Source organism: Drosophila miranda, chromosome 3 (assembly GCF_003369915.1).
Source record: "Drosophila miranda strain MSH22 chromosome 3, D.miranda_PacBio2.1, whole genome shotgun sequence".
NCBI lineage: Eukaryota > Metazoa > Arthropoda > Insecta > Diptera > Drosophilidae > Drosophila > Drosophila miranda.
In genome coordinates this window covers 1303657-1331539 of record NC_046676.1, presented here as the reverse complement: position 1 = coordinate 1331539, position 27883 = coordinate 1303657, and the positions used below count along the sequence as shown (strand labels likewise).

At 45.6% G+C, this 27883-nt stretch overlaps 2 protein-coding genes across 2 annotated transcripts; both read right to left on the bottom strand.

Annotated features, from left to right (window-relative positions):
* Nucleotides 1-10313: 10313 nt before the first annotated feature.
* LOC117188214 lies at nucleotides 10314-21138 on the bottom strand. Its single transcript, XM_033391711.1, has 2 exons — nucleotides 20920-21138; nucleotides 10314-11347 (listed from the first exon to the last, which is right to left on the bottom strand). Exon 2 carries the CDS (start codon nucleotides 11296-11298, stop codon nucleotides 10609-10611), a length of 690 nt encoding a protein of 229 aa, XP_033247602.1. The 5' UTR covers nucleotides 11299-11347; nucleotides 20920-21138; the 3' UTR covers nucleotides 10314-10608.
* A 99-nt stretch (nucleotides 21139-21237) lies between these two features.
* LOC117188213 lies at nucleotides 21238-27606 on the bottom strand. The gene is made up of 2 exons (XM_033391710.1): nucleotides 27334-27606; nucleotides 21238-22239 (listed from the first exon to the last, which is right to left on the bottom strand). The coding sequence occupies exons 1-2, from the start codon at nucleotides 27394-27396 to the stop codon at nucleotides 21598-21600; spliced, it is 705 nt and encodes a 234-aa protein (XP_033247601.1). The 5' UTR covers nucleotides 27397-27606; the 3' UTR covers nucleotides 21238-21597.
* Between the last annotated feature and the right edge of the window lie 277 nt (nucleotides 27607-27883).

The window sequence follows — 27883 nt, the reverse complement described above, 5'->3', positions numbered from 1 at the left end:
TACAGAAGCTAAGAGCAGTCTTTTCTCAAGTTTGCATTGTTTCTTAAAATCGCTTCTTCGGCGCTGGGATCGATTTGGAAGGCTAGCAAGGTGGTCAGCGTATACGCTGTTTGACACATCTGATATAATAAGGTCAGTGGAAGGAGAAGAATTGTTCACTCGGTATTGGTCGCTTGATTGACCAGTTGTTTGCGTGCACTTTTCGGCGGTGCACGCGACAACGAGTTTTTTGCCGTGTGGGGGAGCAACTAGGCTTATAAGTATCGGCCCTGCCACAACCATAGCAAAATACCCTACGTTCGGCCATACACTCTTGGTATCGATGGCCTTTGCCACCGCAATTCCAACAGACGAACTCCACTGCTGATACTTCCAGATCTTCTTTTTCACATACTTCTTCACTATCTGGGGTAATAGATTCGTCTAATATAGCATTGACTTGGCGGCGTGGTAAAGTTCGGGGGGCCGCCAGGGGAGGCTTGGTTTTAGCTACGGACTGCATGAATATTTCTCGCGTTCGGACAAGGTGACGTAAGGATTTCACAGTTGCAGCCGACTCATACAAAATTTCATGCTGTATATCAGCCAAAAGGTTTGCTCGCAGTGTCTCAACCAAGGCTGCCTCAGACATGGGCTCAGACAGTTTATATGCCAATGCGGCAATTACGCCATAAAAATCATCAAAGGATTTGTTTGGTCGCTTTTTCCTTAATTCGATCTCTTTTCTGATATTCCTATCTGTTCTATCGTCTTTAAATTGGCCACGCAAGGCTAGGCATAGATATTCCCAACGGACTTCAGGGACACTTTTATGATACCGCCAAAACCACTCGCTGGCGCCTCCATCAAAGAGGTTACTGGCGTATCGAGCTGTTATTTCAAAGTTACCGTCCAAAGTTTGCTTTGTAAGTGCTTCAATACGGTAAATGAAGTCCTCAATCGACATACCAGCCTTTCCCGTAAACCGCAAGTTCCAATTAGACATTATCTGGCTAACACGATCTGCCCGAAGGGATGAAGCGGAGGAACCTGTGGAAACTCCTGAGCCAACATTATGGGCTTTCCCCAAATTCGAGGGTGACGAACTATTTCCCGATTGATTAATCCCCGGCACTGGTACCTGTTCACTAGTGGACAGCCGAAAAAGTTGCTCGATCGTTTGCTGTTCTAGTTCTGCTACCGGTTGCATCCGAGCTGCATTTATGTTCGGGGAGGGTACAGAAGCCGTACTTTGAAGTCCATCGGATATGGCTCGAACTAGCCGGTTAGTTTGATCAGCCATGCTGGTCGCCAAAATTCGGGTTTGCTCTACCATAGCTACTCTAATCGCGTCAACTATGGACTGCTGTATAGTTTCCGCCATAGTGGCCTGACTCTGTTGAGGGTCGACGGAGATTGGAGACCTGTTGGCATTCTCTGAGTTAGCCATCTCGAGAGGGCTTAACGCTTCAACTCTTTTGCTTTGACTTCTAGTCTGAAGGGACTGAGTAACAGATGGCATTCGTGCTTTAGACGTAGACGGACCAATGGGACTAAGATTCTCAGCTGAGGCCGATGTGATGTTCAGGTCTTGGTGACAAGTGGGACACTTCCGTTTGTTACCACTTTTAGCGGTGAAGCACACTCTGTGAAAGGTGTGCCCACAATTGGCCGATAATAGTTGTACCTGGTAAACGATTACTTCGGAGCAAATTTGGCAATGTTTCCCCGTTTCTTCTGAGAGGGCTAAATTCTCCGTACTACGAGACACCACCATTTCGGCTTGGGCCCCACAAAGTATTAATATATTAGATATATATATAGCAAATGCAACAAAAATGAAAAAAAAATTTTACAAAAAAAGTCAAAGTCAATAGATATAGATATCAAAACAGTTTAGGAGCCGTGCAATCGTTCTTGGGTAACAATAGAGTAAAGCGGATTGCATTGTTTTTGGGTAGGGAAGGGACAGGAATGGGGCAACCTACTTATAACTGAAATCTGCCTCACAGGTTAGGTCCGTGGCCGGATAAATAATCCCTCATCCAGCGAAATCTAAAAGGTCAGATCAGAAGTATTGGGGCTAATGAATTCCACTAATCATCAGGTAGTATGGGAGTCCAAGTCACCTAGGCTTACCGAGGCGTGCAACCTCAGTAATCTTCTCAGGGGTTCCTCGGGACAGCCAAAACCAAATTAATTAGGGGCAATCTCCGTAGAATTTCATCCTAAACGATTTGGAATGCGCTCTCCTTTCCTGCAGTAGTGTTCTCGCTTAGCTCCTATAACAATCTTCAACTAGTTGATAGGCTAAGCTCGACCCACGGAGTTATACCCAATATAAGTTATAACACTTCCAGTGTATCGGACCCACTGCACGCCAATATACCCTACACGATTCTAGGCCCTGTAGGCCATGATGAGCTTACACGGATCCACAGTATCCACTGGATAATGTGCAGAGGAAAGACGAGCAAAAAAACAACAAAAAAAACGGTCTGGCAAGGATAAAAGTCAGGTGTTACTTTTGACCAAGGTATTTCTTTAAATGGGGCAAGCCGGATCGGGCCCCACGTTGGGCGCCAAAATAAGATAAATGTAGCATATCACATACAACGATTGTTGTGTGTGGCGGTGCCACTCGAGCTGGTCGGGGGTGTGTCGGGCAGGACTGGTGGCTCCGGCTGTATGGTCCGGTAGTATGGGGGGGTTCCTATACTGGTCCTTTCATTTACGTGCTCGCGTCGATGCCTTATCTTATTATTTTTGTTCGCGAGCAATACCCTGTGTATGACCGTATGACTAGTGTCAGGGGGTTGGGGAAGGAGGATGAGGAGGCTGGGGAATTAGAAGGGACAAAGGAATTAAAGGGAAAGGGAAGTTGGCTTTCGCCATGCATATCCGAACCGACGGGTAGCTGTGCTGGTGTTGGATGCAACAGCCATGGCCCTCCCAACCTTGATCATCCTAATTCCGGAGAAAATATGGCTTATGGATGATCCCTTTTCCCGCCTGGGGTCATACCACACTCTCCCTCATCGATCCCTGCATGGCTCCTAAACAAAAATCTTCTAACAAATCATTTCCAAATCATTGACAATATTTATTTTTAACGATAGGGCCTAAAGCTAAATACATGGGTGGAAAGAAAATTATATATAGTTAAGGGTTGAGTATAAGCTAGGGCAATAAGAGAATTAAAAATATAGGAATAATAATTTTAAATAATATGAATAATATGTATGATCTCAAAAACACATAGTAGGGTACTGGGAATAATTTCATGAATATTTAACTAGGAACTTTTGTAATTTAAGATTTTTTCATTTTCGTTATTTTCGTATTAATGCAAAAAGTAAGGGTAACTAATCACAGTCGCATAGGTGTGAAGCACCGGCTGCCGCTGATCTTCGCTAAAGCTTAAAGCTTCCAAAGCTCTTGAGCATTTCGTGGGCTTAAGGCCTTTTTTAAAAAAAAAAAAAACCCCAACATAATTTAGGGAAAATCAAAGAACACCGGGCGACCGGGCTCATGTATGGTTTTTGTCTCTTTATGTTAAAAGTTTATAAACGATAACTGGGAGTTCGTTCACTTACGTACTTTCATGTTCCGGCCACGTCCAAAAGATCTTTCGGCGAGGGGAATACCTGCAAGTTTTAGAGAGAGAGCACACACACATGGACACGCATGACCACGGCTAACACCAGATTATTTTGATCTTCTTTTCTTTTTCTTTTTGCTTAGGGACTTTTTTTGGCCATATATAGTGCATAAATCAAATTATTCCATATTTAACTTCTATATATTATTATTTATTCAATATTTATTCGTTTATTCAGGTTCGTTGGGGTAGGTCTTGATACATAGACCAAGGTGTGGGCGCACGGAAAAAGCACCAAGCAGCTGGTTTCGTTTCACGGGCACAAAGGGGTCAACGGCCTAACAAGCGCACATATGTTCCTTGGGAGTAAGTGCACAATGGGCCACAAAAAGGTTCATACGACTTCTGCCCGTTCCGTTGGGGTTTATTTAATTCACTTAACCTGCACATGCCATGATCTGACTTTTAGGTTAGGGCGAAGCACGGTGACAAAAAAAATTCGGGTCAGGGTCTCTTTTTCCTTGGACGAGTCTGGTTATTCCTTGTCATTAGCAAGGAAGATCACTTGTCACTTTTTATGGCCCACTCTCGGTCGCGACGGCTTGCGTTGGGGCGGCGAAGAGCTCGCTGCTGCCGGCGCTAAAGCTCGGAAACGGCTGAGGGGCCGCTCTCTGTCGGCGCTGAAGCTCGGGAACTGCTGAAGGGCTCGCTGTGGTGGATGGCGTTGGGGCTTTAGGTGGAGCTTCCCAACTCTACGGTGGTCCGCTTCGGTGGAGGGCGTTGGGGCTTTAGGTGGAGCTTCCCAACTCTACGGTGGCCCGCTTTGGGGCGATCGTCGGAAAATTCGCACTATCCTCTGCACAGTGGATCGAGCATTGGTTTCTCTTCTGTGTGGATGGGGTCTTGCTTTCGAAAGGCCGGCGGATCGTGCTGATCTCCCGAGAACTTTTATTTGATTTTTAACTTTTATTAAATTTTTTTTGAGAGCTGGATAAGTACGTCCGTACTGTTCAGATACCACGAGGAGAGAGAGAGCTGCTTCTCCCGGAAATCAAGGCCTCATCCAATCTTTCTTCCCTTTTTCTTTTGGATTTGTCAAAATGACAGTGTGAGGAAGAGGCCGATTAAAACGTCAGCCAAAAGAAATAATATGGGCAGCCCACGGTGACGAAGCGCACCCAATAGATGGCGTGTTAAAAGCTCAGCTTTCTTTAACCCAAAAGAAGACTTAGAAAATTAAGACGTCGATGCCAACAATTTTTTTCTTACAACAAGCGCACTACAAGGTCGCCTTCCTTGATGTTGGGTTCCTCCTGGTGCCACTTGCATCTTATTTGCAAGCCCAGCACATACTCCCGGGACCATCGCTGCCAGAACATTTGGCTGGCTGACGAGACAAGCCGCCATCACTTTACGCAGCTCAGACCCTCCTGGTCCAGGGTCCTGGGTGCTGGGGGTGCGATTAGCGGCCCGCCTGTCAGCAGGTGCCCGGGAGTCAGCGCGTCTCCGTCGCTTGGGTCTGGGCTTAGGGGTCCTAGCGGGCGCGAGTTGAGTACCGCCTCGATCCCGACCAGCACGGTCTCCAGCTCCTCTGCGGTGAGGAGAGCGCTTCCGACTGCCCGTAGGAGTAGGCCCTTGGCATACCTCACACCGGCCTCCCAAAGTCCGCTCATGTGCGGTGCTCGAGGCGGTATGATGGCAAACTCGCACCCGCTTCTTGACGCGAAGTTCGCTGAAGTGGCGACTTGCTCCGACGAAATTTGTCGCGTTGTCGCAGTTCACGCGTTGCGGACATCCTCGACGACCGACGAACCTTTGGAATGCCAACAAGAAGGAATTAGTCGTCAAATCGGAGACAATTTCTAAATGAACCGCCTTGGATGCAAAACAGACAAATAACGCCATGTACGACTTATAAGGCGGCCTTCCATGAATTTTCAGAGTCGTATAGACTGGGCCACAAAAATCAACGCCACATACTGAAAATGGGCGGAGAGCACGGAGCCGGTCTGCGGGTAAGTTGCCCATCATTTGGGTCTGGAGCAGAGGCTTGCATTTAAAGCAACGAATGCACGAATACGCTGTCTAAGGATACTCACGAGTGCTCGTGGGCCGGCATGAAAATTCGTTTGATGCAGATGGCGAACGTTTGTCTGCACAAACTGCGAGCATTTTGTCAATAACAAAGGAAACTTGGCATTATATGACAAAGGAGCGTTAACTAGTCGCCCCCCAACTCGCAACAACGAAAAAGAGCACCAAGTCCCAGCCTCTTCATGGATGAAGGGATTCAAACGCTGAAGACTGGGGCCTAACTTGGTGCCTTTACGAACCCTTTCAATATCTTCTTGAGACTCATTTTTCTGCGTTATTTCGACTATTTTTAGAAACGCCTCGTCGTATTCTACGGATGACGGAATTTTCTCAAAGTTGAGACTTTTGTCTTTGCATTTTCGGATGAAGCGGAACACGAAAACGAACACTCTTAGCAGTTTGAGGTGTGACGAGTATCCCTCGATTAAATCCACTAAATAATTTGGCTTGGCCGCGACGGTCAGTCCGACCGATTTCTTCCGACTTTCCATCTGTAGCTCTTCTTCGGAAAGCTCGAAGTGTGGATTTCTGGGCCAGCTCTCTTCTTCAAACTTAAGGAACGCTGGTTCACCAAACCAGATCGACTGCACGATTTCCTCTACGCCACAACCTCTCGAAAATATGTCTGCTGGGTTCTGTTTTGTTGGCACATGCCACGTAGCTTCACTTGACACACTTGACACTCTTGAATCTGCGCTACTCGGTTCGCAACGAATGTTGACAACGACGAAGGGTGGGATCGGATCCAATGAAGAGTAATTTCTGAATCTGACCAGTATATTATTTTTTCAATTGGAACCTTGAGTAGCGATTTGATTCGGTGACAAGGGTCTGCAAGAAGGTGAGCGGCATATAACTCAAGCCTTGGGAGCGTTTTCGTCTTGAGCGGCGCTACTTTCGACTTTGCAGTCAACAAGGAGACCTCGAAACCTTCTGCAGTCTTTCTACGGATATAGACGCAGGCTCCATAAGCTCTCATGGATCCGTCGGCAAAGGCATGTACTTGAATCGGTGACATGGGATCAGTATGCACAAAACGAGGCATGGTAATCTTCTCCAACTGACGCAAGGATTCTTTTAATAAGTTCCATGCTGTTTCCAAGTTCATTGGAATTGACTCATCCCAATCTAGCTTGTTAAGCCAAAGCTCCTGCAGTAGGATCTTTCCCTTAATTACTAAAGGACTTAACAAGCCAAGGGGGTCAAACAGCTTTGATGTCACCGATAATATGTTCCGTTTTGTCGCTCGGAGACCCATAACTGACGTGTAAATTTGGAACTTAAAGACGTCATCGTGTGGCAGCCACGATATTCCTAAAGCCTTAGTTGACTCTGAGTCCGAGATCGTTATCGGTTTAACTGTGCTCTCGGATGCGGTGACCTCAGGTGAGTTAGAAAACCATTTAGTCAATTCAAACCCAGCAGTTTGAAGAACCTGAGCCACATCAGACTTAATTGTCTTTAGCTCCTTTACGCAACCAGCACCAGTCAACATGTCATCGACATAGAAGTCGGAGTCAATAACTTCAGCAGCTTTAGGGAATGAGAGTTTTGCAGACTCACTCAACCTCTTCAAACACCGAATAGCCAAAATTGGGGCTGGTCCTGTCCCATATGTTACGGTGTTGAGCTGGTATATTCTCAAGGACTCAGACGGGTCTCTTCTCCACACTATGAGCTGGAATTGTCTATCCGCATCAGCGACCCAGACTTGGCGATACATCTTCTTGACATCAGCTGTCAAGGCGTACCTGTGTAGTCTGAATCGGAGCAATGTCGAATACAGCTCATCGTATCGTAGGACCGACCATCAAGATGTCGTTTAAGGCCACCTGAGAGGACGTTTTACAAGACGCATCGAAAACGACACGGAGCTTGGTCGACGTGCTTTCGGGCCTCAACACACACTGATGTGGAATGAAATAATGTGGAGTTTTAGGGATTGTGTTGTCTGTGGTAGACATGTGACCCAAGTAGAGGTACTCTTCCATGAACTCCAAGTACATTTCCTGTAACTCGGGGTCACGAGACAATCTTTTTTCAAGCTATAAAAACCGCCGTTTAGCCACTTCAAAGGAGTTGCCTAAGATACTGGGATCTGATTTGAACGGCAGTTTTACTTCAAACCGACCAGAAGGCACGACCTGAGTAGTCCTTATATAATGCTCTTCACATAACTTGTGTTCAGGAGATAAAGACTTTTGAGAAGACGGCAATTCTTCCAGTGACTCTTCTCGACAACTCAAACAATTCCTCGCTTCTTGGGTGGCAGTCACCTTTGGAGTGTATCTGCCCGACACAATCCAGCCGAGTCTGGATTGTCTTGTCTAATTTGACCAACAGTAAAAGTTCGAAAAATGTTTCTGCACCTATCAACATATCTATCTTCTGAAGAAATATGGGTCTGCAAGTTTTCCAGTCACTCAAGTTAAGTGTTTGATCAGGGTGATACCCCGAAATGGACCTTAAAATCCAGAAATCGACCGAAAACTCACTACCAGTAATTCGCGACTTCACCACCGTATGTATCTTTTTTTTGACTTGTGAATTGGATTCACCAATACCAAGCAAGTTGATACACGACTCCTCCCTACGGATCTGTAAGCGCTGTGCTAAGTCCTCAGTTATAAAACATGTTCACCATTATTTGTTCGGACGCTTACGATCGACGTAGCCAGAATAACTCTATCCATAGCTGTCGCATGGAGAGCATGCGAAGTGGAAGGTTGATTCTGATTGGGAGGAGGAGAAGAATTCTCTGGGGGTGATGGTAACGCCAGACTTTTATTCGCCACTGTGTACCTATGCAATAAGGTATGGTGTGAGCAGCCACACACTCGACACTTCTTAGCTTTCCATCGTACTACAGAGTGGCCTTGTTGCAGACAATTGATGCACAGGGATGCAGTTTTAGCGAATTCGAACCTTTGCATTACTGCCAGCCGACCAAATGGACTGCAATCTGTCAACAAATGGCCTTTCGCATTGCAGTAGCTGCATTGTTGGTTTTTGGTGTTCGCGGTAGAACACGCGAATGAGCTCCGACTATGCGGCTTGCTTGGCACAGCTTTCTGCTCCTGCTTTGGTTTGTCCGAATTTTCGGCGGAAAGATGCTGATGTCTGCGATTAAGCAACTTTTTACAGTCAGCCCAAAGTGGCAGCTTCTCATAATCGAGCTGTTCTTCCCATTTCTCATTGGTCACCGGATCGACTCTGCTCAAGACGAGATGAATAATCATCGCATTTGAGATCTTTTTATCATCGCCTATCGACAACAATGAACCATATATGGATGAGGCGGTATCGCTAAGGTTCCTTAAGGACGATGCTGATTGCTGGGTCATTTTGGGAAGACTAAATAGGGCATCAATGTGATTTTTACAGATCAGACAATCATTATCGTAGACCCGTTTTAAGCTAGCCATTGCTTTCTCATAGTTGGTCTCGGTTACTTGGAAAGCCCTAACTGTTCCCAACGCTTCACCAGAGAGACACGAAAGCAAATGGTTGAACTTTTCGATAATTGGAATGCTTTCGTTATTGTGAACCAGAGTCTCAAATAAACCTATGAAGTTTTTAAAGTCCGAAAAGTGGCCGCTGAACTGCGGCAGTGCTAACTTCGGAAGGCGAGCACGAGTTGGGCCACCATAAGCTGGTACTGCAGGTTTTGTCTCATCAGCTGTCTGCAAGGCGCAAATGAGAGTCATTAATTTGAAGTTCGCGTGCCGTGTCAATGCTACGCATCAGCGTTTCGAGTCTGCACTCGAGCTCCGTCAAAACCAGCGGAATATCCCACGCTTCTAAACGGTCCGCTAATAAACGAATGCCTTTGCGCTTTTTCTTCAGCTCTTCAAGGACGATATTTGCGAAGCACGACTATGTCCTAATTGATAGCTGACACCAAACGAATATACCCGACGAAAACAGGGTAGCGCGTCACTTGGTGTTTGGTTTGGATCAAGCGCGCCAAAGAAAAAGAACAGCAATAAGCAACGGTGATGAGCGAAAGCGAAACGAAAAATTCACCGCTGCAGCTGCGTATTGGTATGCGTGCTTGGCCAACGACCCAACTATAAATATGTATATTTGACACAACGAAAACGAGAAAGGGGGAAGGGGTGACAGCGATTGCAGTTAAATGAGTTACATATATGTGTTGCGTCCAAGATGGTTAGGTGTATGTATATGTATTAATATATGTATGCTCAGCTCTAACTACAGCATGAAAATCTAGCTCTACTATGTCATACGTATGTGCCAAGAATTGAAAGCGAGGTGCAATTGTTTCAGCACAAGACAATAATTGCGAGTTTTTTAATCTTTGCGTCTTCACTCGAGCTTTCAATTTTTGCACAGATACCTCTTTATCAGATCGGAAAATCCAGGTGATGTACTCTCCTCTTCTGGTGCTGGATGCTTCCACTTGGCTCTCCTTTGATATATGTATTTATGTAGCTGCAGACAGGGTATTGCACGACCGACGCGGTTATTTTCAGTTTGTTTGCTGTTTTCTTGCACAAACGTCGCGGTCAATTTGGCAACTTAGATTTGGGCATATGTAAATATGTACATACATACATATTGAAAAATTAGAAGAGTTTTTCTAACGAAATTAACCGAAAACTTTGGGTGGCTGTAATTTAATTATTTATTCGGCGGGGCGAAAATGGATACGCTCGATCTATTTCAATTTTAGCGAACAACTATCTTTTTTTTCACAATTCAAATTTCTTACTCTAGCTAACCTACGGTGGCAAAGCGGGGCGAATTCGCCAGGAGCGAGAGAGCGAGCTTTTATTGCGCTCCCGCTTTGCCCTAGCCTAACTTACACTAGACTTCATAATTAAGATCAAATAACTAATAATCGCCGCCATGGATGGAAGGTCACGCAACACCGGCCCCGGTGCCCCGGCAGGCGTTCAACTGCATCGGCTTCAACACATTGGGAGCGGCGCCAACTTGTGTATGGCCCGCCAAAAAACCGCTCCAGTGCTAGTCCTTATTTCGACGACCCTGAACATGCCGTCCTCTCCTTCGTGGGTGGCGATGACCCTCCCCACGAGCCACTCCTGAGGCGGCAGATTGTCCTCGGCCACGATGACGAGGTCTCCTTCCTCGAGGTTCGGTTGCCGCTGGTGCCATTTGCCCCGAATTTGCAGCCCCAGGACATATTCGCGGGACCATCGCTGCCAAAACGCTTGCCTGACTGACGAGACAAGTCGCCATCGCCGCAAGCAACTGAGACTCTCCTGGTCCGGAGTCCGCAGTGCTGGGGGGGCGATGAGCGACCCGCCTGTCAGCAGGTGCCCGGGTGTTAGGGCCTCGCCGTCGCTTGGATCTTGGCTGATGGCTCCCAGCGGCCTCGAGTTTATTATGGCCTCGATGCCGACGAGGACTGTGGCGAGCTCTTCGGCGGTTAGGGGCGCACTGCCCACCGCCCGTAGGAGTAGGCTCTTGGCAGTTTTTACACCTGCCTCCCATAGCCCTCCCATGTGAGGAGCTCGCGGCGGTATGAACGCAAATTCGCATCCGTTTTTTGACGCGAAGTCGCGAATTGCGTCTCCCTGCTCCTTGAGCCTGATCCGCAAAGCGCTGAGATGGCGGCTCGCTCCGACGAAGTTCATCCCGTTGTCGCAATGGACGACTTGGGGATATCCTCGGCGCCCGACGAACCTTTGGAAAGCCAACAAAAAACAGTCAGTGGTTAGATCGGAAACTATTTCTAGGTGAAACGCCTTGGAAGCAAAACAAACAAAAAGCGCAATGTATGACTTGTATGGGGGCCTTCCGCGAATTTTCAATGTCGTGTGCACTGGTCAACAAAAATCAACGCCGCAAATTGAAAATGGGCGGAGAGCACGGAGTCGATCTGCGGGTAAATTCCCCATGAGTTGCGTCAACAATCGAGGCTTGCATTTAAAACATCGAACGGTCTGACGGCAGACCTCCTGAGCGTTCACTATCCAAACGCTCTGTCGAAGGATGCTCACAAGTGCTCGTGGGCCGACAGGAAAATTCGAATGGTGCAGATGACGAATATAGCTTCGCACGAATTGCGAGCGCTTAGTCAAAAGCAGAGGAAACTTGGCATCGTATGATATAGGAGCTTTGGCTAGTCGCCCCCCCACTCGCAACAACGAAAAGTTGCACCAAGTCCCTGTGTCTTCATGGATGAATGGGTTCAACCGCTGAAGACTAGGACCAATTGTAGATCCTTTCCTAACCTTTTCGATTTCTCCTTGATACTCGTGATGCTGGACGATTTCGACAATTTTATAAAAGGCTTCATTGTATTCGGTTGGTGAGATAGTTTTTTCGAAATTTAGGCTTGGGTCTTTACATTTTCTTATAAAGCGGAACACATACACGAACACTCTAAGCAGTTTGAGGTGTGACGAGAATCCCTCGATGACATCTTACAGCTCCGAACTTCGCACAGCCGCGGTCAGCCCGACCGCAGTCTTCCTCTCTTCCAGCTGAAGATCATCGGAGTGTTCGAAATGAGCGTTCTTGGGCCAGTTTTCTTCTTCCTCTTTCAGAAATGATGGTCCTTCGAACCAAATTGACTGAACGATTTCGACGACGTCACAACCTCTTGAGACAATATCTGCTGGGTTCTGTTTCGTGGGTACATGCCGCCACGTAGCATCATCTGACCGCTCTTGAATCTCAGCCACTCTATTTGAAACGAAAGTCGACAACGACGATGGATGAGACCGGATCCAATGAAGAGTTACCTCTGAATCCGACCAATAAACGACTCGTTCAATGGGCACGTTTAATACGGGCTTGATTCTGTGACAGAGATCTGCGAGAAGGTGAGCAGCACATAACTCAAGCCTTGGGAGCGTTTTGGTCTTGAGCGGCGCTACTTTGGATTTCGAAGTCAACAATGATATTTTTAAACCTTCTGCAGTTCTGCTACGTATATAGACGCACGCTCCATAGGCTCTCATGGAGGCGTCAGCAAAGGCATGTATTTGAACCGGTGACATCGGATCGGAATACACAAACCGAGATATGGATATGTCTTCCAATTGAGAGAGTGTATTTTTCAACTTATTCCGTGCTGTTTCCAAATGCTGCGGGATCGACTCATCCCAATCTAGTTTGTTAAGCCAAAGCTCCTGCAATAGGATCTTGCCTTTTATGACGATAGGACTTAACAAACCAAGGGGGTCAAACAACTTTGATGTCACCGATAGTATGTTCCGTTTTGTCGCTCGGAGACCCATAACTGAATTGTCAATTTTGAACTTAAAGGCATCGGCAGTAGGTAACCATGAGATTCCTAACGCCTTTGTCGACTCTGAATCCGAAATTGTTATGGGTTTGGCTGTGCTCTCAGATGCGGTGATCTCGGGTGAGTTTGAAAACCACTTAGTCAACTCAAACCCTGCGGTCTGAAGAACCTGAGACACTTCGGACTTAATTGCCCTTAGCTCCTCTACGCATGCAGCACCAGTCAACAAGTCATCGACGTAAAAGTCGGACCCAATAACGTTAGCAGCTCTAGGGAATGAGAGCTTCGCAGACTCACTCAACCTTTTCAAACACCGGATAGCTAAGAATGGGGCTGGTCCAGTCCCATAGGTTACAGTGTTGAGCTTGTAGAATCTCAAGGATTCAGAAGGGTCTCTTCTCCACACTATGAGCTGAAACTGCCGATCCGCTTCGTTCACCATCACTTGGCGATACATCTTTTTAACATCAGCAGTCAGGGCAAACCTGTGCAGACGGAAACGGAGCAGTGTCGAGTATAATTCCTCTTGAATGGTAGGTCCCACCATCAGAATATCATTTAAGGCCACCTGTGAGGACGTCTTGGACGAAGCATCGAACACGACTCGGAGCTTGGTAGACGTACTTTGGGGCCTCAGAACACACTGATGAGGGATTCGTAGTGTGGAGTAGAAGGAATCGTATTGTCAGTAGGAGGCATATGACCTAAGGAGAGGTACTCTTCCATGATTTCCAAGTACATTTTCTTCAACTCAGGGTCACGATGCAATCGTTTTTCAAGCGACAAAAACCGCCGTTTCGCAACCTCAAAGGAGTTGCCTAAACAATTTGGATCCGATTTAAACGGGAGCCTTACTTCGAACCGACCTGATGATAGTACCTGAGTTGTCTTACGATAGTGTTCTTCACATAGCTTGTGCTCAGGTGTGGCAATTTTCTTGGTAGATGGCATTTCTTCCAGTGACCAAAACTTTTTCAAGGTCCTATCGATGGATACTAGCAACTCTTCAGTGCAACTCAAACTGTTTGTAATTTGAGGAGCAGAACTCCTGGAAACATATTTTCCCGACACAACCCAACCAAGAAGGGTTTTCTGAAGAGTTGGAAAGTCAGGACCTTGTTTAATTTGACCAACAGCTAATAATTCAAAGAACGATTCTGCTCCAATTAGCATATCTATTCTTTGTGGCTTGTAGAAATAAGGGTCTGCCAGTGGTAGGTTCTCTGGGATTCGCCAGTCAGTCACATTCACTGACTGGTCAGGGTGATAACCTGAAATTGATTTCAGGATCCAAAAATCAAAGAAGAACTCACTACCATTTATTCGCGACTTCACCACTGTGTGTATTTTATCCTTTACTTGAGAATAAGAGTCACCAATTCCAAGCAAGTTAATACAGGACTCCTCTCTACGGATCTGTAAGCGATTAGCGAGGTCCTCGGTAATGAAATTTGTTTGTGATCCAGAGTCGAGCAGAGCTCTGGCCAGAATGTGTTTTTTTTTTTTTTTTATATATGTGGACGTTGACATGCAATGACTGCATCTTTCAAGAGGCGATGCAGTTACTGCACCGTCAAGTGGCCCGTGTGACACCAGCAGAAGGCTGTTACGCGCGGATCCCAGGCAAAACGCAGCCCTCCTCCCGCCCAACCGACCGAGGGGCGCTGCCGCATGACGCGCGGTGCGTAGCCGAACCAAACGCGAACATGCAAGAAATATAGCTATTAGACTAACATTCGAGGAAAATTAGTACTAAACTTACTAAGAAACTAAGCATGCAATCAAAGTACAAATACCACTACAGTTACTAATTAATAGAAAGGTGTGTAAGGATTAATAATTTAATAAGAGGAAGAGAATTAGTGGTGGATATAATATGGTAGAGGGAATTATAATCCGAGCATAAGACCCTAAACGGTTCATGCAAGGAATAATTCGATCTACAAAGTGGAAGGAACAACGGTATAAAATTTCTAGTCAGTCTAATAGGAATCGTGAAGTTTATGCGGCTCAACAGATCAGGGCTGTCTATGTCACCCCTGATCAAGTTGTGCATAAATATCACACCAAGCATTTTTCTACGGTTAACTAAGGATGGGAGGTTTACTAATAGTAGTCTACTAGAGTAAGATGGGAGTCTTACACCCGCATCCCAGTTAAGGCCCCGCAGAGCAAAGAGTAAAAAGTTTTTCTGTACTGATTCTATACGGTCCTGGTGTACTTTGTACTGAGGGCACCATACACAGGAGCCGTATTCTAAGATCGGACGAACAAGCGAGGTATAGAGAGTCTTTGTTATATAGGGGTCGTCAAATTCCTTTGACCACCTCTTTATAAACCCAAGCACGCTCATGGCCTTATTTACCATGGTAGAAATGTGTTCGGAAAACTTTAACTTGGGGTCTAACATAACACCCAGATCATCCACCAGGGTAATTCTCTCAAGAGAACCACCAAATAGGGTGTAAGGAGCCAACAAAGGGCTAGAACGATGAAATGTCATAACTTTGCATTTCGAGGCATTAAGGTGTAACAAGTTTGCACAACACCATGACTGAAAGTTATTGAGATCGGATTGCAAGCGAGGATGAAATGAAATGTCCTTGTACTGGACACAGAGTTTAACATCATCCGCATACATAAGTACTCGAGAGTATGTTAATACTGAAGGTAAGTCATTAATAAAGAGTGTGAAGAGTAAGGGGCCTAGATGGCTGCCTTGTGGTACTCCCGAAGAAACCTTTACTGGGAAAGAGAGGGAGTTTTTGAAGAGGACTCTTTGAGACCTAGAACAAAGATAGCTAGAAATCCATCTCAGGAGGTTGGGCGGAAACCCTAAAAGGTCAAGTTTATGCGCTAAAAGGGAATGGTTTACAGAGTCGAATGCTTTACTAAAGTCGGTGTAAATAACATCCGTCTGTAAGTTACCTTGAAAGCCTTTAATAATGAAAGAGGTAAACTCTAACAAGTTCGTGGTGGTTGATCGCCGCCTTATAAATCCATGCTGAGTTGGAGATATAAGTGACTTGCAGAGATGTTGCAAGTGCGGAGTTAAAACCTTCTCAAACATTTTAGGAATAGCGGATAACTTTGCTATACCTCTATAATTTTTTGCATCAGACTTGCTACCTTTTTTATGGAGAGGAATTATAAACGATTCCTTCCAGATCGGGGGGAAGCAAGAAGAATCAATGGATAGGGTGAATAGTTTAACCAAAGGTCCACACAGAGCCTCGGCGCAGTACCTGAGTACACAACCTGGAACCCCGTCTGGACCCGGTGAAAACACCGGCTTAACTAGTCGAAGATCATGAAGTAGGGAACATTCATTTAACAAGGGACTGAAAATGCCGTTCGACCTCGGTAAACCGTATGGGTACGGGTGACCAGAGTAGCTTTCCTCAGAATAGGTGGTTTGGAAGAATTGGGCAAAAAGATCGGCAATTGCCTGATCATTATTTGCCGACGTATTACAAAATGATAGCGAGGATGGGTGTGCGGACGTTCTACGCTTACTGTTTACGAAGCTGTAAAACTGTTTAGGGTCCTGAGAAAAACGTATCCTGCATCGAGATAGGTAGTTCTTATAGCATTGAGCATTAAGAACTGAAAAGTTTGACCGAGCTAATACATAGCGAGAGTGAGAAGTAGGAGAACCCACTTCTTGAAATTTTTTATATAGTCTTGATTTTAAGTTTTTTAGACTGGATAACTCTTTGGTAAACCAAGGGGGTTTTCCAGATCTAGTCGGACAAGAAAGCGGGACACAAGAATCGAAAAATGTGCCAAGAGCATTGTAAAAAATGTTTGTGCCTTTTATGATATCAGTGCACAAGTACAAAGCGGACCAATCAAAATCCCTAATGAGGTTATTAAGCTTCGCAAACTCGGCTTTACGAAAGCAGCGGACACGTTCGGGCAGCCTACTCGACCGATCCAATACAGTTGGTCCTATATCTAGCGACACCTCGAAAGTAGGGTGGTAGGCGTCTTCAGGTATAGTGAGCGGAAGGGCTCGGGTTAACAACACTATGGTCGGATCCGATACAAAGCACAGATCAAGCAATCGACCCAAGGAATTATTCACATGGTTGACTTGAGACAGGGATAGGTCAAGCAAGCCGTCAACAAAGTCATGTCGTGACATGGGCACTAGGATACTAGACTCGTTTACCGAAGACCAAACAGTTCCTGGCAAGTTGAAGTCACCAAGAACTATCATACGATCTTTATCAGATAGCGAGGAAGAAACAGCGGTTAAAGCGGACAAGTGTTGCTCATAAATTGAAATATCCGAAGAAGGTGGGATATACGAGCAAGTAATGAATATAGCGAAAGCGGGAAGAATCAGTTTTACACACAGGAATTCCAGTTCCTGTTGAACTTGGACTGTGAAGTGTTCCGACGTGAAGTAAGAGTCCACTGCAATTAGAACCCCCCCTGCCCGTCGAGACGAACGGTCCTTTCTAAAAGTTGTGTACCGACCTGCCAAAACCTCGGAACTAAGAATGTCCGGCTTTAACCAGGTTTCAGTAAACACAATAACGTGGGAAGCAAATGCAACACTATCCCGGAAAAGAATGCTGAGCTTACTACGCAAGCCTCTTACATTCTGATAGGTTACTAAAAGAGAAGTTAGTTTTTTGGAAAGGTGGAAGCGAGACGGGAAGTTGAGGAAGAGGAAGTTGAGGTTGAGGTTGAGGGTGGCACACTGGAAAGGTTTGGAAGGGATATGGGGGGCCTATTCTTCTTCTTAGCCTTAAACTCCTTCACCACCAAATGCTCCGGCCAAAATTTGGCGGAGCAAATGGTGTCAAATTGAGTTGGGGAGATGCTTATCTTAAACGAGGCTATCTCCCTGGCATAAGAGAAGTTAAATTTCTCCACCTTTAAACCCACGGCTTTTATTTTGCTTTGAATAAAAGCAATTACATCATTAGATGTGAGGTCAGGGGCCAGCCGTGAAACAAAAACTTGTCGTTTTGGTGGGACTCCCACCAGTGGTTTAGTCACCACAGGCCTAGTACCTGTGGTGGCAATATCCGGAGGTCCGGAACGTCTATTTACTGGTGGGATCGGTATAGACGGGACAACTAGCGAACTGGCGGACACCACGGACACGGACGCTGCAGACGTACTTGGCTGCACATTCTCCGAGGCGATGAATTCGGCTACCGAATCTGCGTCGCCAGCAGCTGTCGTTGCCCTTGGAGTGGCAAACGAGATCAACTGCTGCACACTTGGAGTGGTCGGAGTCAGTTTTTCGGCGGCGCACGGCTGAGTGACGGTTGGCAATTGCAGATCCCGCGGAGTGACCTTTTTGCGCCTCGGAGACTCATTCAGCAGTTTTAAACCGCTAAACTGAGCCTCCATGGCTAGGAGCCGATCGTATTGGTTTTTAAAACCAACGGTCAGCTCCTTAAAGCCACTCCGCGTCTGCCTCATGAAAGCCACCATGTCATTCTCCACCGCACGGCATGCCTCGCAACTGTAATGCAAGCCATTACGTTTGGCTATAGCATCACTCACGAGGCCAGAAAATCCAGCGCATTTTGCGTGCACTACGCTGTCGCAGAGCCAGCAGGGGACATTCGGCTGATCGTGGGTGATCTGCTTCTTACAGCTTTTTTTGGCACAGACCACAGCGTATTCCATTTTATTTTATTATTTATTTATATATATACTTTTATTTGCAAAACAAATTGGTATCAGACCAATGTGCCAGACAACGCTCAAAGCGGAATTGGTAAAAAAAAAGAGAGCAGCGTGGAGAGCGGTTATAGCGAGAGCTACTAGGCAGAGAGCGCTATTGCTCAGAAAGTTTAAAGAGCGAGAGAGAAAGAACAGTTATTGAAGTTGAGGTGATAGCGAGAGAGTGATAAAACAACAAAAGCTACCAGACGAGAGCGGACTGCAATGCAATGTAATGCGTACTCACTCACTGCAACAACACAAACACAAGCACAAGCACAAGCCGACGCCGAAAAATAAAAAGTTAAATAATGTTTTAACACAAATCAAAAGGCATGCACTCGCGTAATAGAATAGGTTTCCAGATTGTTGTCTGGTTAGGAAGTAAATTTAGAATTTAGTTATGAAAACACCGGCTGTTTATTCAAAACAAAAGGAAAAAATGCGGAGCGCAAAACAAAAACACGTCTGATCACTACGAAAGATACGAAAGATTCACCGCTCTTAGTTCGGACGCTTACGATCGACGTAGCCAGAATTACCCTGTCCAACGCTGTCGCATGCAGAACATGTTACGTGGAAGGTTGATTCTGATTTGATGGAGGAGAAGGACTCTCTTGGGGTGGTGGCAACGCGAGACTATTAGCCGACACTGTGTATCGATGCAATAATGTATGATGTGAGCGGCTGTACACTCGACATTTATTGGCTTTGCATTTTACAACAGCGTGGCCTTTTCGCAGACAATTAATGCATAAGGATGCCGACTTGGCTGACTCAAACCTTTGCATCACCGAGAGACGCGAAAATGGAGGGCAATTTGACACTACATGGTCTCCTGAATTGCAGTAGCTACAAGTTTGCTGAGTTCTACTGTTGGTGGAAGTGGAAGAACAAGCAAATGAACTGCGATTATGTTGCTTGCTTGGCATGACTTTGTCTTGCCTTGGCTTGGTCGATTTTTCAGCAGACAGATGCTGGTATCGACGATTCAAGACTTTCTCAAAGTCGGACCAAAGCGGCAACTTCTCATAAGTAAGTTCATCCCACTTTTGTTTCGTCACTGGGTCGACTCTGTTTAAAACGAGATGAATGAGCTTTGCATTCGAAATTTTTGTATCATCTCCGATCGACAGTAACGATCCGTAAATCGACGAAACAGTATCGATTAGATTTCTTAGAGATGATGCAGATTGATGCGATATTCTCGGCAGATTGAACAATGTGGAAATATTATTCGTGAAAATCAAGTAATCGTTGTCATATACTCGTTTTAGGCCAGCCATGGCCTTTTCATAATTTGCCTCGGTGACTTGGAACGCCTTTATTGTTCCTAATGCTTCATCAGAGAGGCACGAAATCAAATGATTAAATTTTTCGATCGCCGGTATGCTGTTGTCGCTATGGAGTAGTCTCTCAAAAGGCTAATGAAATTTTTGAACTCCGAGTGTATACCACTAAATGTGGGTAATGCCAATTTCGGAAGTCTAGCATGAGTTGGGGCTGAAGAAGACACTGGCTTCGTCTCGCTTGCTGCATCAAAGGCGGCGATAAGCGACATTATCTTTCCCTTGGTGACAATCGTCAGCACTTACAACTCGGCTGCATACGCATCATCACCTGTTATGTCCTCGATTTGCTCCTGCAAATGGTTCGCCTTTTCAACTGAATGTTTTAAATGTTTGAACGAGATCGATAATCGAAAACGAATTTTAATTGAATGTCGAGGCACGAGGTATCAAGGGAAGAGTAGTGGCAAGTGACGTTCGAAAACAATATACCCGTTAGATACAAAGTAGCGTGTCACTTGGCGCACCGTTAAGCTCAAGAGCGGCAACGAAAATTCTCCCAACAAATACAACGCAAGCAGCAGTGGAGAAGCGAAAGCGAAAACGAAATAATGCACCGGTGCTGCAGCTTGTATGTATGTGTGGATACTTACTTTCTATACGCCGTGGCTTGGGTGAACGAACGAACAAACTTTCTTGTGAGGTTCTAACGACGAGAAAGGTAGAACAAAATAAAGGGTGGGGGGGGAGGTGATTGCAGTAAACGATAGATGTATGTACATATAACTGTTGCGTCCAAATGGCGGTTCACATATGTCTGTATGTGTCGATATGTATGTATTTATGTGTGTTTAGTTATATTTATGCAATTACTAATAAAATGCATGCAATCAAGCTCTACTATATGTATATCATACGTCTGTGCCTAGAATTGAAGGCGATGTGCAATGTTTTCAGCACAAGACACCTCAAAGAGAGATATGAATGTCTTTTGCTCAGCCTTCAATTTTCTGCACAAATACCTCTGATTCCTCTTTTGGATCTTTGAATCCAACTGCTACTTTCCTGGCTTTATCGCAGGGCATCCCTCGGTGGTAGCAGAAATTTTCACAAAAATTATTCTTGGCGCGACCGACGCGATGATATTATGCAAATTGATTGCTGATTGACACACACACCACGACGCGGGCAACGAATATGTTTGCATATACTGCAATTTCTTGTGTCACTGTCACTTATTGTTGTTGCCTATAATTAACTTTACAGTCCACCCGGGGGCGCCATGAAAAACTAGAAGAGTTTTTCTAACGAAATTAACCGAAAACTTTGGGTGGCTGTAATTTAATTATTTATTCGGCGGGGCGAAAATGGATACGCTCGATCTATTTCAATTTTAGCGAACAACTATCTTTTTTTTCACAATTCAAATTTCTTACTCTAGCTAACCTACGGTGGCAAAGCGGGGCGAATTCGCCAGGAGCGAGAGAGCGAGCTTTTATTGCGCTCCCGCTTTGCCCTAGCCTAACTTACACTAGACTTCATAATTAAGATCAAATAACTAATAATCGCCGCCATGGATGGAAGGTCACGCAACACCGGCCCCGGTGCCCCGGCAGGCGTTCAACTGCATCGGCTTCAACACATTGGGAGCGGCGCCAACTTGTGTATGGCCCGCCAAAAAACCGCTCCAGTGCTAGTCCTTATTTCGACGACCCTGAACATGCCGTCCTCTCCTTCGTGGGTGGCGATGACCCTCCCCACGAGCCACTCCTGAGGCGGCAGATTGTCCTCGGCCACGATGACGAGGTCTCCTTCCTCGAGGTTCGGTTGCCGCTGGTGCCATTTGCCCCGAATTTGCAGCCCCAGGACATATTCGCGGGACCATCGCTGCCAAAACGCTTGCCTGACTGACGAGACAAGTCGCCATCGCCGCAAGCAACTGAGACTCTCCTGGTCCGGAGTCCGCAGTGCTGGGGGGGCGATGAGCGACCCGCCTGTCGCTTGGATCTTGGCTGATGGCTCCCAGCGGCCTCGAGTTTATTATGGCCTCGATGCCGACGAGGACTGTGGCGAGCTCTTCGGCGGTTAGGGGCGCACTGCCTACCGCCCGTAGGAGTAGGCTCTTGGCAGTTTTTACACCTGCCTCCCATAGCCCTCCCATGTGAGGAGCTCGCGGCGGTATGAACGCAAATTCGCATCCGTTTTTTGACGCGAAGTCGCGAATTGCGTCTCCCTGCTCCTTGAGCCTGATCCGCAAAGCGCTGAGATGGCGGCTCGCTCCGACGAAGTTCATCCCGTTGTCGCAATGGACGACTTGGGGATATCCTCGGCGCCCGACGAACCTTTGGAAAGCCAACAAAAAACAGTCAGTGGTTAGATCGGAAACTATTTCTAGGTGAAACGCCTTGGAAGCAAAACAAACAAAAAGCGCAATGTATGACTTGTATGGGGGCCTTCCGCGAATTTTCAATGTCGTGTGCACTGGTCAACAAAAATCAACGCCGCAAATTGAAAATGGGCGGAGAGCACGGAGTCGATCTGCGGGTAAATTCCCCATGAGTTGCGTCAACAATCGAGGCTTGCATTTAAAACATCGAACGGTCTGACGGCAGACCTCCTGAGCGTTCACTATCCAAACGCTCTGTCGAAGGATGCTCACAAGTGCTCGTGGGCCGACAGGAAAATTCGAATGGTGCAGATGACGAATATAGCTTCGCACGAATTGCGAGCGCTTAGTCAAAAGCAGAGGAAACTTGGCATCGTATGATATAGGAGCTTTGGCTAGTCGCCCCCCCACTCGCAACAACGAAAAGTTGCACCAAGTCCCTGTGTCTTCATGGATGAATGGGTTCAACCGCTGAAGACTAGGACCAATTGTAGATCCTTTCCTAACCTTTTCGATTTCTCCTTGATACTCGTGATGCTGGACGATTTCGACAATTTTATAAAAGGCTTCATTGTATTCGGTTGGTGAGATAGTTTTTTCGAAATTTAGGCTTGGGTCTTTACATTTTCTTATAAAGCGGAACACATACACGAACACTCTAAGCAGTTTGAGGTGTGACGAGAATCCCTCGATGACATCTTACAGCTCCGAACTTCGCACAGCCGCGGTCAGCCCGACCGCAGTCTTCCTCTTTTCCAGCTGAAGATCATCGGAGTGTTCGAAATGAGCGTTCTTGGGCCAGTTTTCTTCTTCCTCTTTCAGAAATGATGGTCCTTCGAACCAAATTGACTGAACGATTTCGACGACGTCACAACCTCTTGAGACAATATCTGCTGGGTTCTGTTTCGTGGGTACATGCCGCCACGTAGCATCATCTGACCGCTCTTGAATCTCAGCCACTCTATTTGAAACGAAAGTCGACAACGACGATGGATGAGACCGGATCCAATGAAGAGTTACCTCTGAATCCGACCAATAAACGACTCGTTCAATGGGCACGTTTAATACGGGCTTGATTCTGTGACAGAGATCTGCGAGAAGGTGAGCAGCACATAACTCAAGCCTTGGGAGCGTTTTGGTCTTGAGCGGCGCTACTTTGGATTTCGAAGTCAACAATGATATTTTTAAACCTTCTGCAGTTCTGCTACGTATATAGACGAACGCTCCATAGGCTCTCATGGAGGCGTCAGCAAAGGCATGTATTTGAACCGGTGACATCGGATCGGAATACACAAACCGAGATATGGATATGTCTTCCAATTGAGAGAGTGTATTTTTCAACTTATTCCGTGCTGTTTCCAAATGCTGCGGGATCGACTCATCCCAATCTAGTTTGTTAAGCCAAAGCTCCTGCAATAGGATCTTGCCTTTTATGACGATATGACTTAACAAACCAAGGGGGTCAAACAACTTTGATGTCACCGATAGTATGTTCCGTTTTGTCGCTCGGAGACCCATAACTGAATTGTCAATTTTGAACTTAAAGGCATCGTCAGTAGGTAACCATGAGATTCCTAACGCCTTTGTCGACTCTGAATCCGAAATTGTTATGGGTTTGGCTGTGCTCTCAGATGCGGTGATCTCGGGTGAGTTTGAAAACCACTTAGTCAACTCAAACCCTGCGGTCTGAAGAACCTGAGACACTTCGGACTTAATTGCCCTTAGCTCCTCTACGCATGCAGCACCAGTCAACAAGTCATCGACGTAAAAGTCGGACCCAATAACGTTAGCAGCTCTAGGGAATGAGAGCTTCGCAGACTCACTCAACCTTTTCAAACACCGGATAGCTAAGAATGGGGCTGGTCCAGTCCCATAGGTTACAGTGTTGAGCTTGTAGAATCTCAAGGATTCTTCTCCACACTATGAGCTGAAACTGCCGATCCGCTTCGTTCACCATCACTTGGCGATACATCTTTTTAACATCAGCAGTCAGGGCAAACCTGTGCAGACGGAAACGGAGCAGTGTCGAGTATAATTCCTCTTGAATGGTAGGTCCCACCATCAGAATATCATTTAAGGCCACCTGTGAGGACGTCTTGGACGAAGCATCGAACACGACTCGGAGCTTGGTAGACGTACTTTGGGGCCTCAGAACACACTGATGAGGGATTCGTAGTGTGGAGTAGAAGGAATCGTATTGTCAGTAGGAGGCATATGACCTAAGGAGAGGTACTCTTCCATGATTTCCAAGTACATTTTCTTCAACTCAGGGTCACGATGCAATCGTTTTTCAAGCGACAAAAACCGCCGTTTCGCAACCTCAAAGGAGTTGCCTAAACAATTTGGATCCGATTTAAACGGGAGCCTTACTTCGAACCGACCTGATGATAGTACCTGAGTTGTCTTACGATAGTGTTCTTCACATAGCTTGTGCTCAGGTGTGGCAATTTTCTTGGTAGATGGCATTTCTTCCAGTGACCAAAACTTTTTCAAGGTCCTATCGATGGATACTAGCAACTCTTCAGTGCAACTCAAACTGTTTGTAATTTGAGGAGCAGAACTCCTGGAAACATATTTTCCCGACACAACCCAACCAAGAAGGGTTTTCTGAAGAGTTGGAAAGTCAGGACCTTGTTTAATTTGACCAACAGCTAATAATTCAAAGAACGATTCTGCTCCAATTAGCATATCTATTCTTTGTGGCTTGTAGAAATAAGGGTCTGCCAGTGGTAGGTTCTCTGGGATTCGCCAGTCAGTCACATTCACTGACTGGTCAGGGTGATAACCTGAAATTGATTTCAGGATCCAAAAATCAAAGAAGAACTCACTACCATTTATTCGCGACTTCACCACTGTGTGTATTTTATCCTTTACTTGAGAATAAGAGTCACCAATTCCAAGCAAGTTAATACAGGACTCCTCTCTACGGATCTGTAAGCGATTAGCGAGGTCCTCGGTAATGAAATTTGTTTGTGATCCAGAGTCGAGCAGAGCTCTGGCCAGAATGTGTTCACCGCTCTTAGTTCGGACGCTTACGATCGACGTAGCCAGAATTACCCTGTCCAACGCTGTCGCATGCAGAACATGTGACGTGGAAGGTTGATTCTGATTTGATGGAGGAGAAGGACTCTCTTGGGGTGGTGGCAACGCGAGACTATTAGCCGACACTGTGTATCAATGCAATAATGTATGATGTGAGCGGCTGTACACTCGACATTTATTGGCTTTGCATTTTACAACAGCGTGGCCTTTTCGCAGACAATTAATGCATAAGGATGCCGACTTGGCTAACTCAAACCTTTGCATCACCGAGAGACGCGAAAATGGAGGGCAATTTGACACTACATGGTCTCCTGAATTGCAGTAGCTACAAGTTTGCTGAGTTCTACTGTTGGTGGAAGTGGAAGAACAAGCAAATGAACTGCGATTATGTTGCTTGCTTGGCATGACTTTGTCTTGCCTTGGCTTGGTCGATTTTTCAGCAGACAGATGCTGGTATCGACGATTCAAGACTTTCTCAAAGTCGGACCAAAGCGGCAACTTCTCATAAGTAAGTTCATCCCACTTTTGTTTCGTCACTGGGTCGACTCTGTTTAAAACGAGATGAATGAGCTTTGCATTCGAAATTTTTGTATCATCTCCGATCGACAGTAACGATCCGTAAATCGACGAAACAGTATCGATTAGATTTCTTAGAGATGATGCAGATTGATGCGATATTCTCGGCAGATTGAACAATGTGGAAATATTATTCGTGAAAATCAAGTAATCGTTGTCATATACTCGTTTTAGGCCAGCCATGGCCTTTTCATAATTTGCCTCGGTGACTTGGAACGCCTTTATTGTTCCTAATGCTTCATCAGAGAGGCACGAAATCAAATGATTAAATTTTTCGATCGCCGGTATGCTGTTGTCGCTATGGAGTAGTCTCTCAAAAGGCTAATGAAATTTTTGAACTCCGAGTGTATACCACTAAATGTGGGTAATGCCAATTTCGGAAGTCTAGCATGAGTTGGGGCTGAAGAAGACACTGGCTTGGTCTCGCTTGCTGCATCAAAGGCGGCGATAAGCGACATTATCTTTCCCTTGGTGACAATCGTCAGCACTTACAACTCGGTTGCATATGCATCATCACCTGTTATGTCCTCGATTTGCTCCTGCAAATGGTTCGCCTTTTCAATTGAAGCATTCAAACAATCTAATCTACATTGTAACTCCGGTAATTGCAAAGGAATCGACCCTTGATCTTATCGATCCTCTAAGCGGCGAATGCTTTTCACTCGACTTTTGTGCTTAATCTTTAAGTCTTCAAGAGTGGATTTACTGTTTTCTGCCCTAATATATGTGTATGTAGATTTTACGCAACAAACCACTATTATTTCAATTTATTTATTTATTATTATTATTTTTTTTTTAAATGTTTGAACGAGAACGATAATCGAAAACGAATTTTAATTGAATGTCGAGGCACGAGGTATCAAGGGAAGAGTAGTGGCAAGTGACGTTCGAAAACAATATACCCGTTAGATACAAAGTAGCGTGTCACTTGGCGCACCGTTAAGCTCAAGAGCGGCAACGAAAATTCTCCCAACAAATACAACGCAAGCAGCAGTGGAGAAGCGAAAGCGAAAACGAAATAATGCACCGGTGCTGCTGCTTGTATGTATGTGTGGATACTTACTTTCTATACGCCGTGGCTTGGGTGAACGAACGAACAAACTTTCTTGTGAGGTTCTAACGACGAGAAAGGTAGAACAAAATAAAGGGTGGGGGGGGAGGTGATTGCAGTAAACGATAGATGTATGTACATATAACTGTTGCGTCTAAATGGCGGTTCACATATGTCTGTATGTGTCGATATGTATGTATTTATGTGTGTTTAGTTATATTTATGCAATTACTAATAAAATGCATGCAATCAAGCTCTACTATATGTATATCATACGTCTGTGCCTAGAATTGAAGGCGATGTGCAATGTTTTCAGCACAAGACACCTCAAAGAGAGATATGAATGTCTTTTGCTCAGCCTTCAATTTTCTGCACAAATACCTCTGATTCCTCTTTTGGATCTTTGAATCCAACTGCTACTTTCCTGGCTTTATCGCAGGGCATCCCTCGGTGGTAGCAGAAATTTTCACAAAAATTATTCTTGGCGCGACCGACGCGATGATATTATGCAAATTGATTGCTGATTGACACACACACCACGACGCGGGCAACGAATATGTTTGCATATACTGCAATTTCTTGTGTCACTGTCACTTATTGTTGTTGCCTATAATTAACTTTACAGTCCACCCGGGGGCGCCATGAAAAACTAGAAGAGTTTTTCTAACGAAATTAACCGAAAACTTTGGGTGGCTGTAATTTAATTATTTATTCGGCGGGGCGAAAATGGATACGCTCGATCTATTTCAATTTTAGCGAACAACTATCTTTTTTTTCACAATTCAAATTTCTTACTCTAGCTAACCTACGGTGGCAAAGCGGGGCGAATTCGCCAGGAGCGAGCTTTTATTGCGCTCCCGCTTTGCCCTAGCCTAACTTACACTAGACTTCATAATTAAGATCAAATAACTAATAATCGCCGCCATGGATG

Bases quoted from the DNA above. Each gene is read 5' to 3' on its own strand.
- LOC117188213 (XM_033391710.1), bottom strand. From the start codon at position 27,396: ATGCCCTGCGATAAAGCCAGGAAAGTAGCAGTTGGATTCAAAGATCCA. The intron at 22,240-27,333 runs GTATTTGTGCAG...GGCTTTCCAAAG, and splicing joins ATCCAAAAGAGGAATCAGAG to GTTCGTCGGGCGCCGAGGAT.
- LOC117188214 (XM_033391711.1), bottom strand. From the start codon at position 11,298: ATGAACTTCGTCGGAGCGAGCCGCCATCTCAGCGCTTTGCGGATCAGG.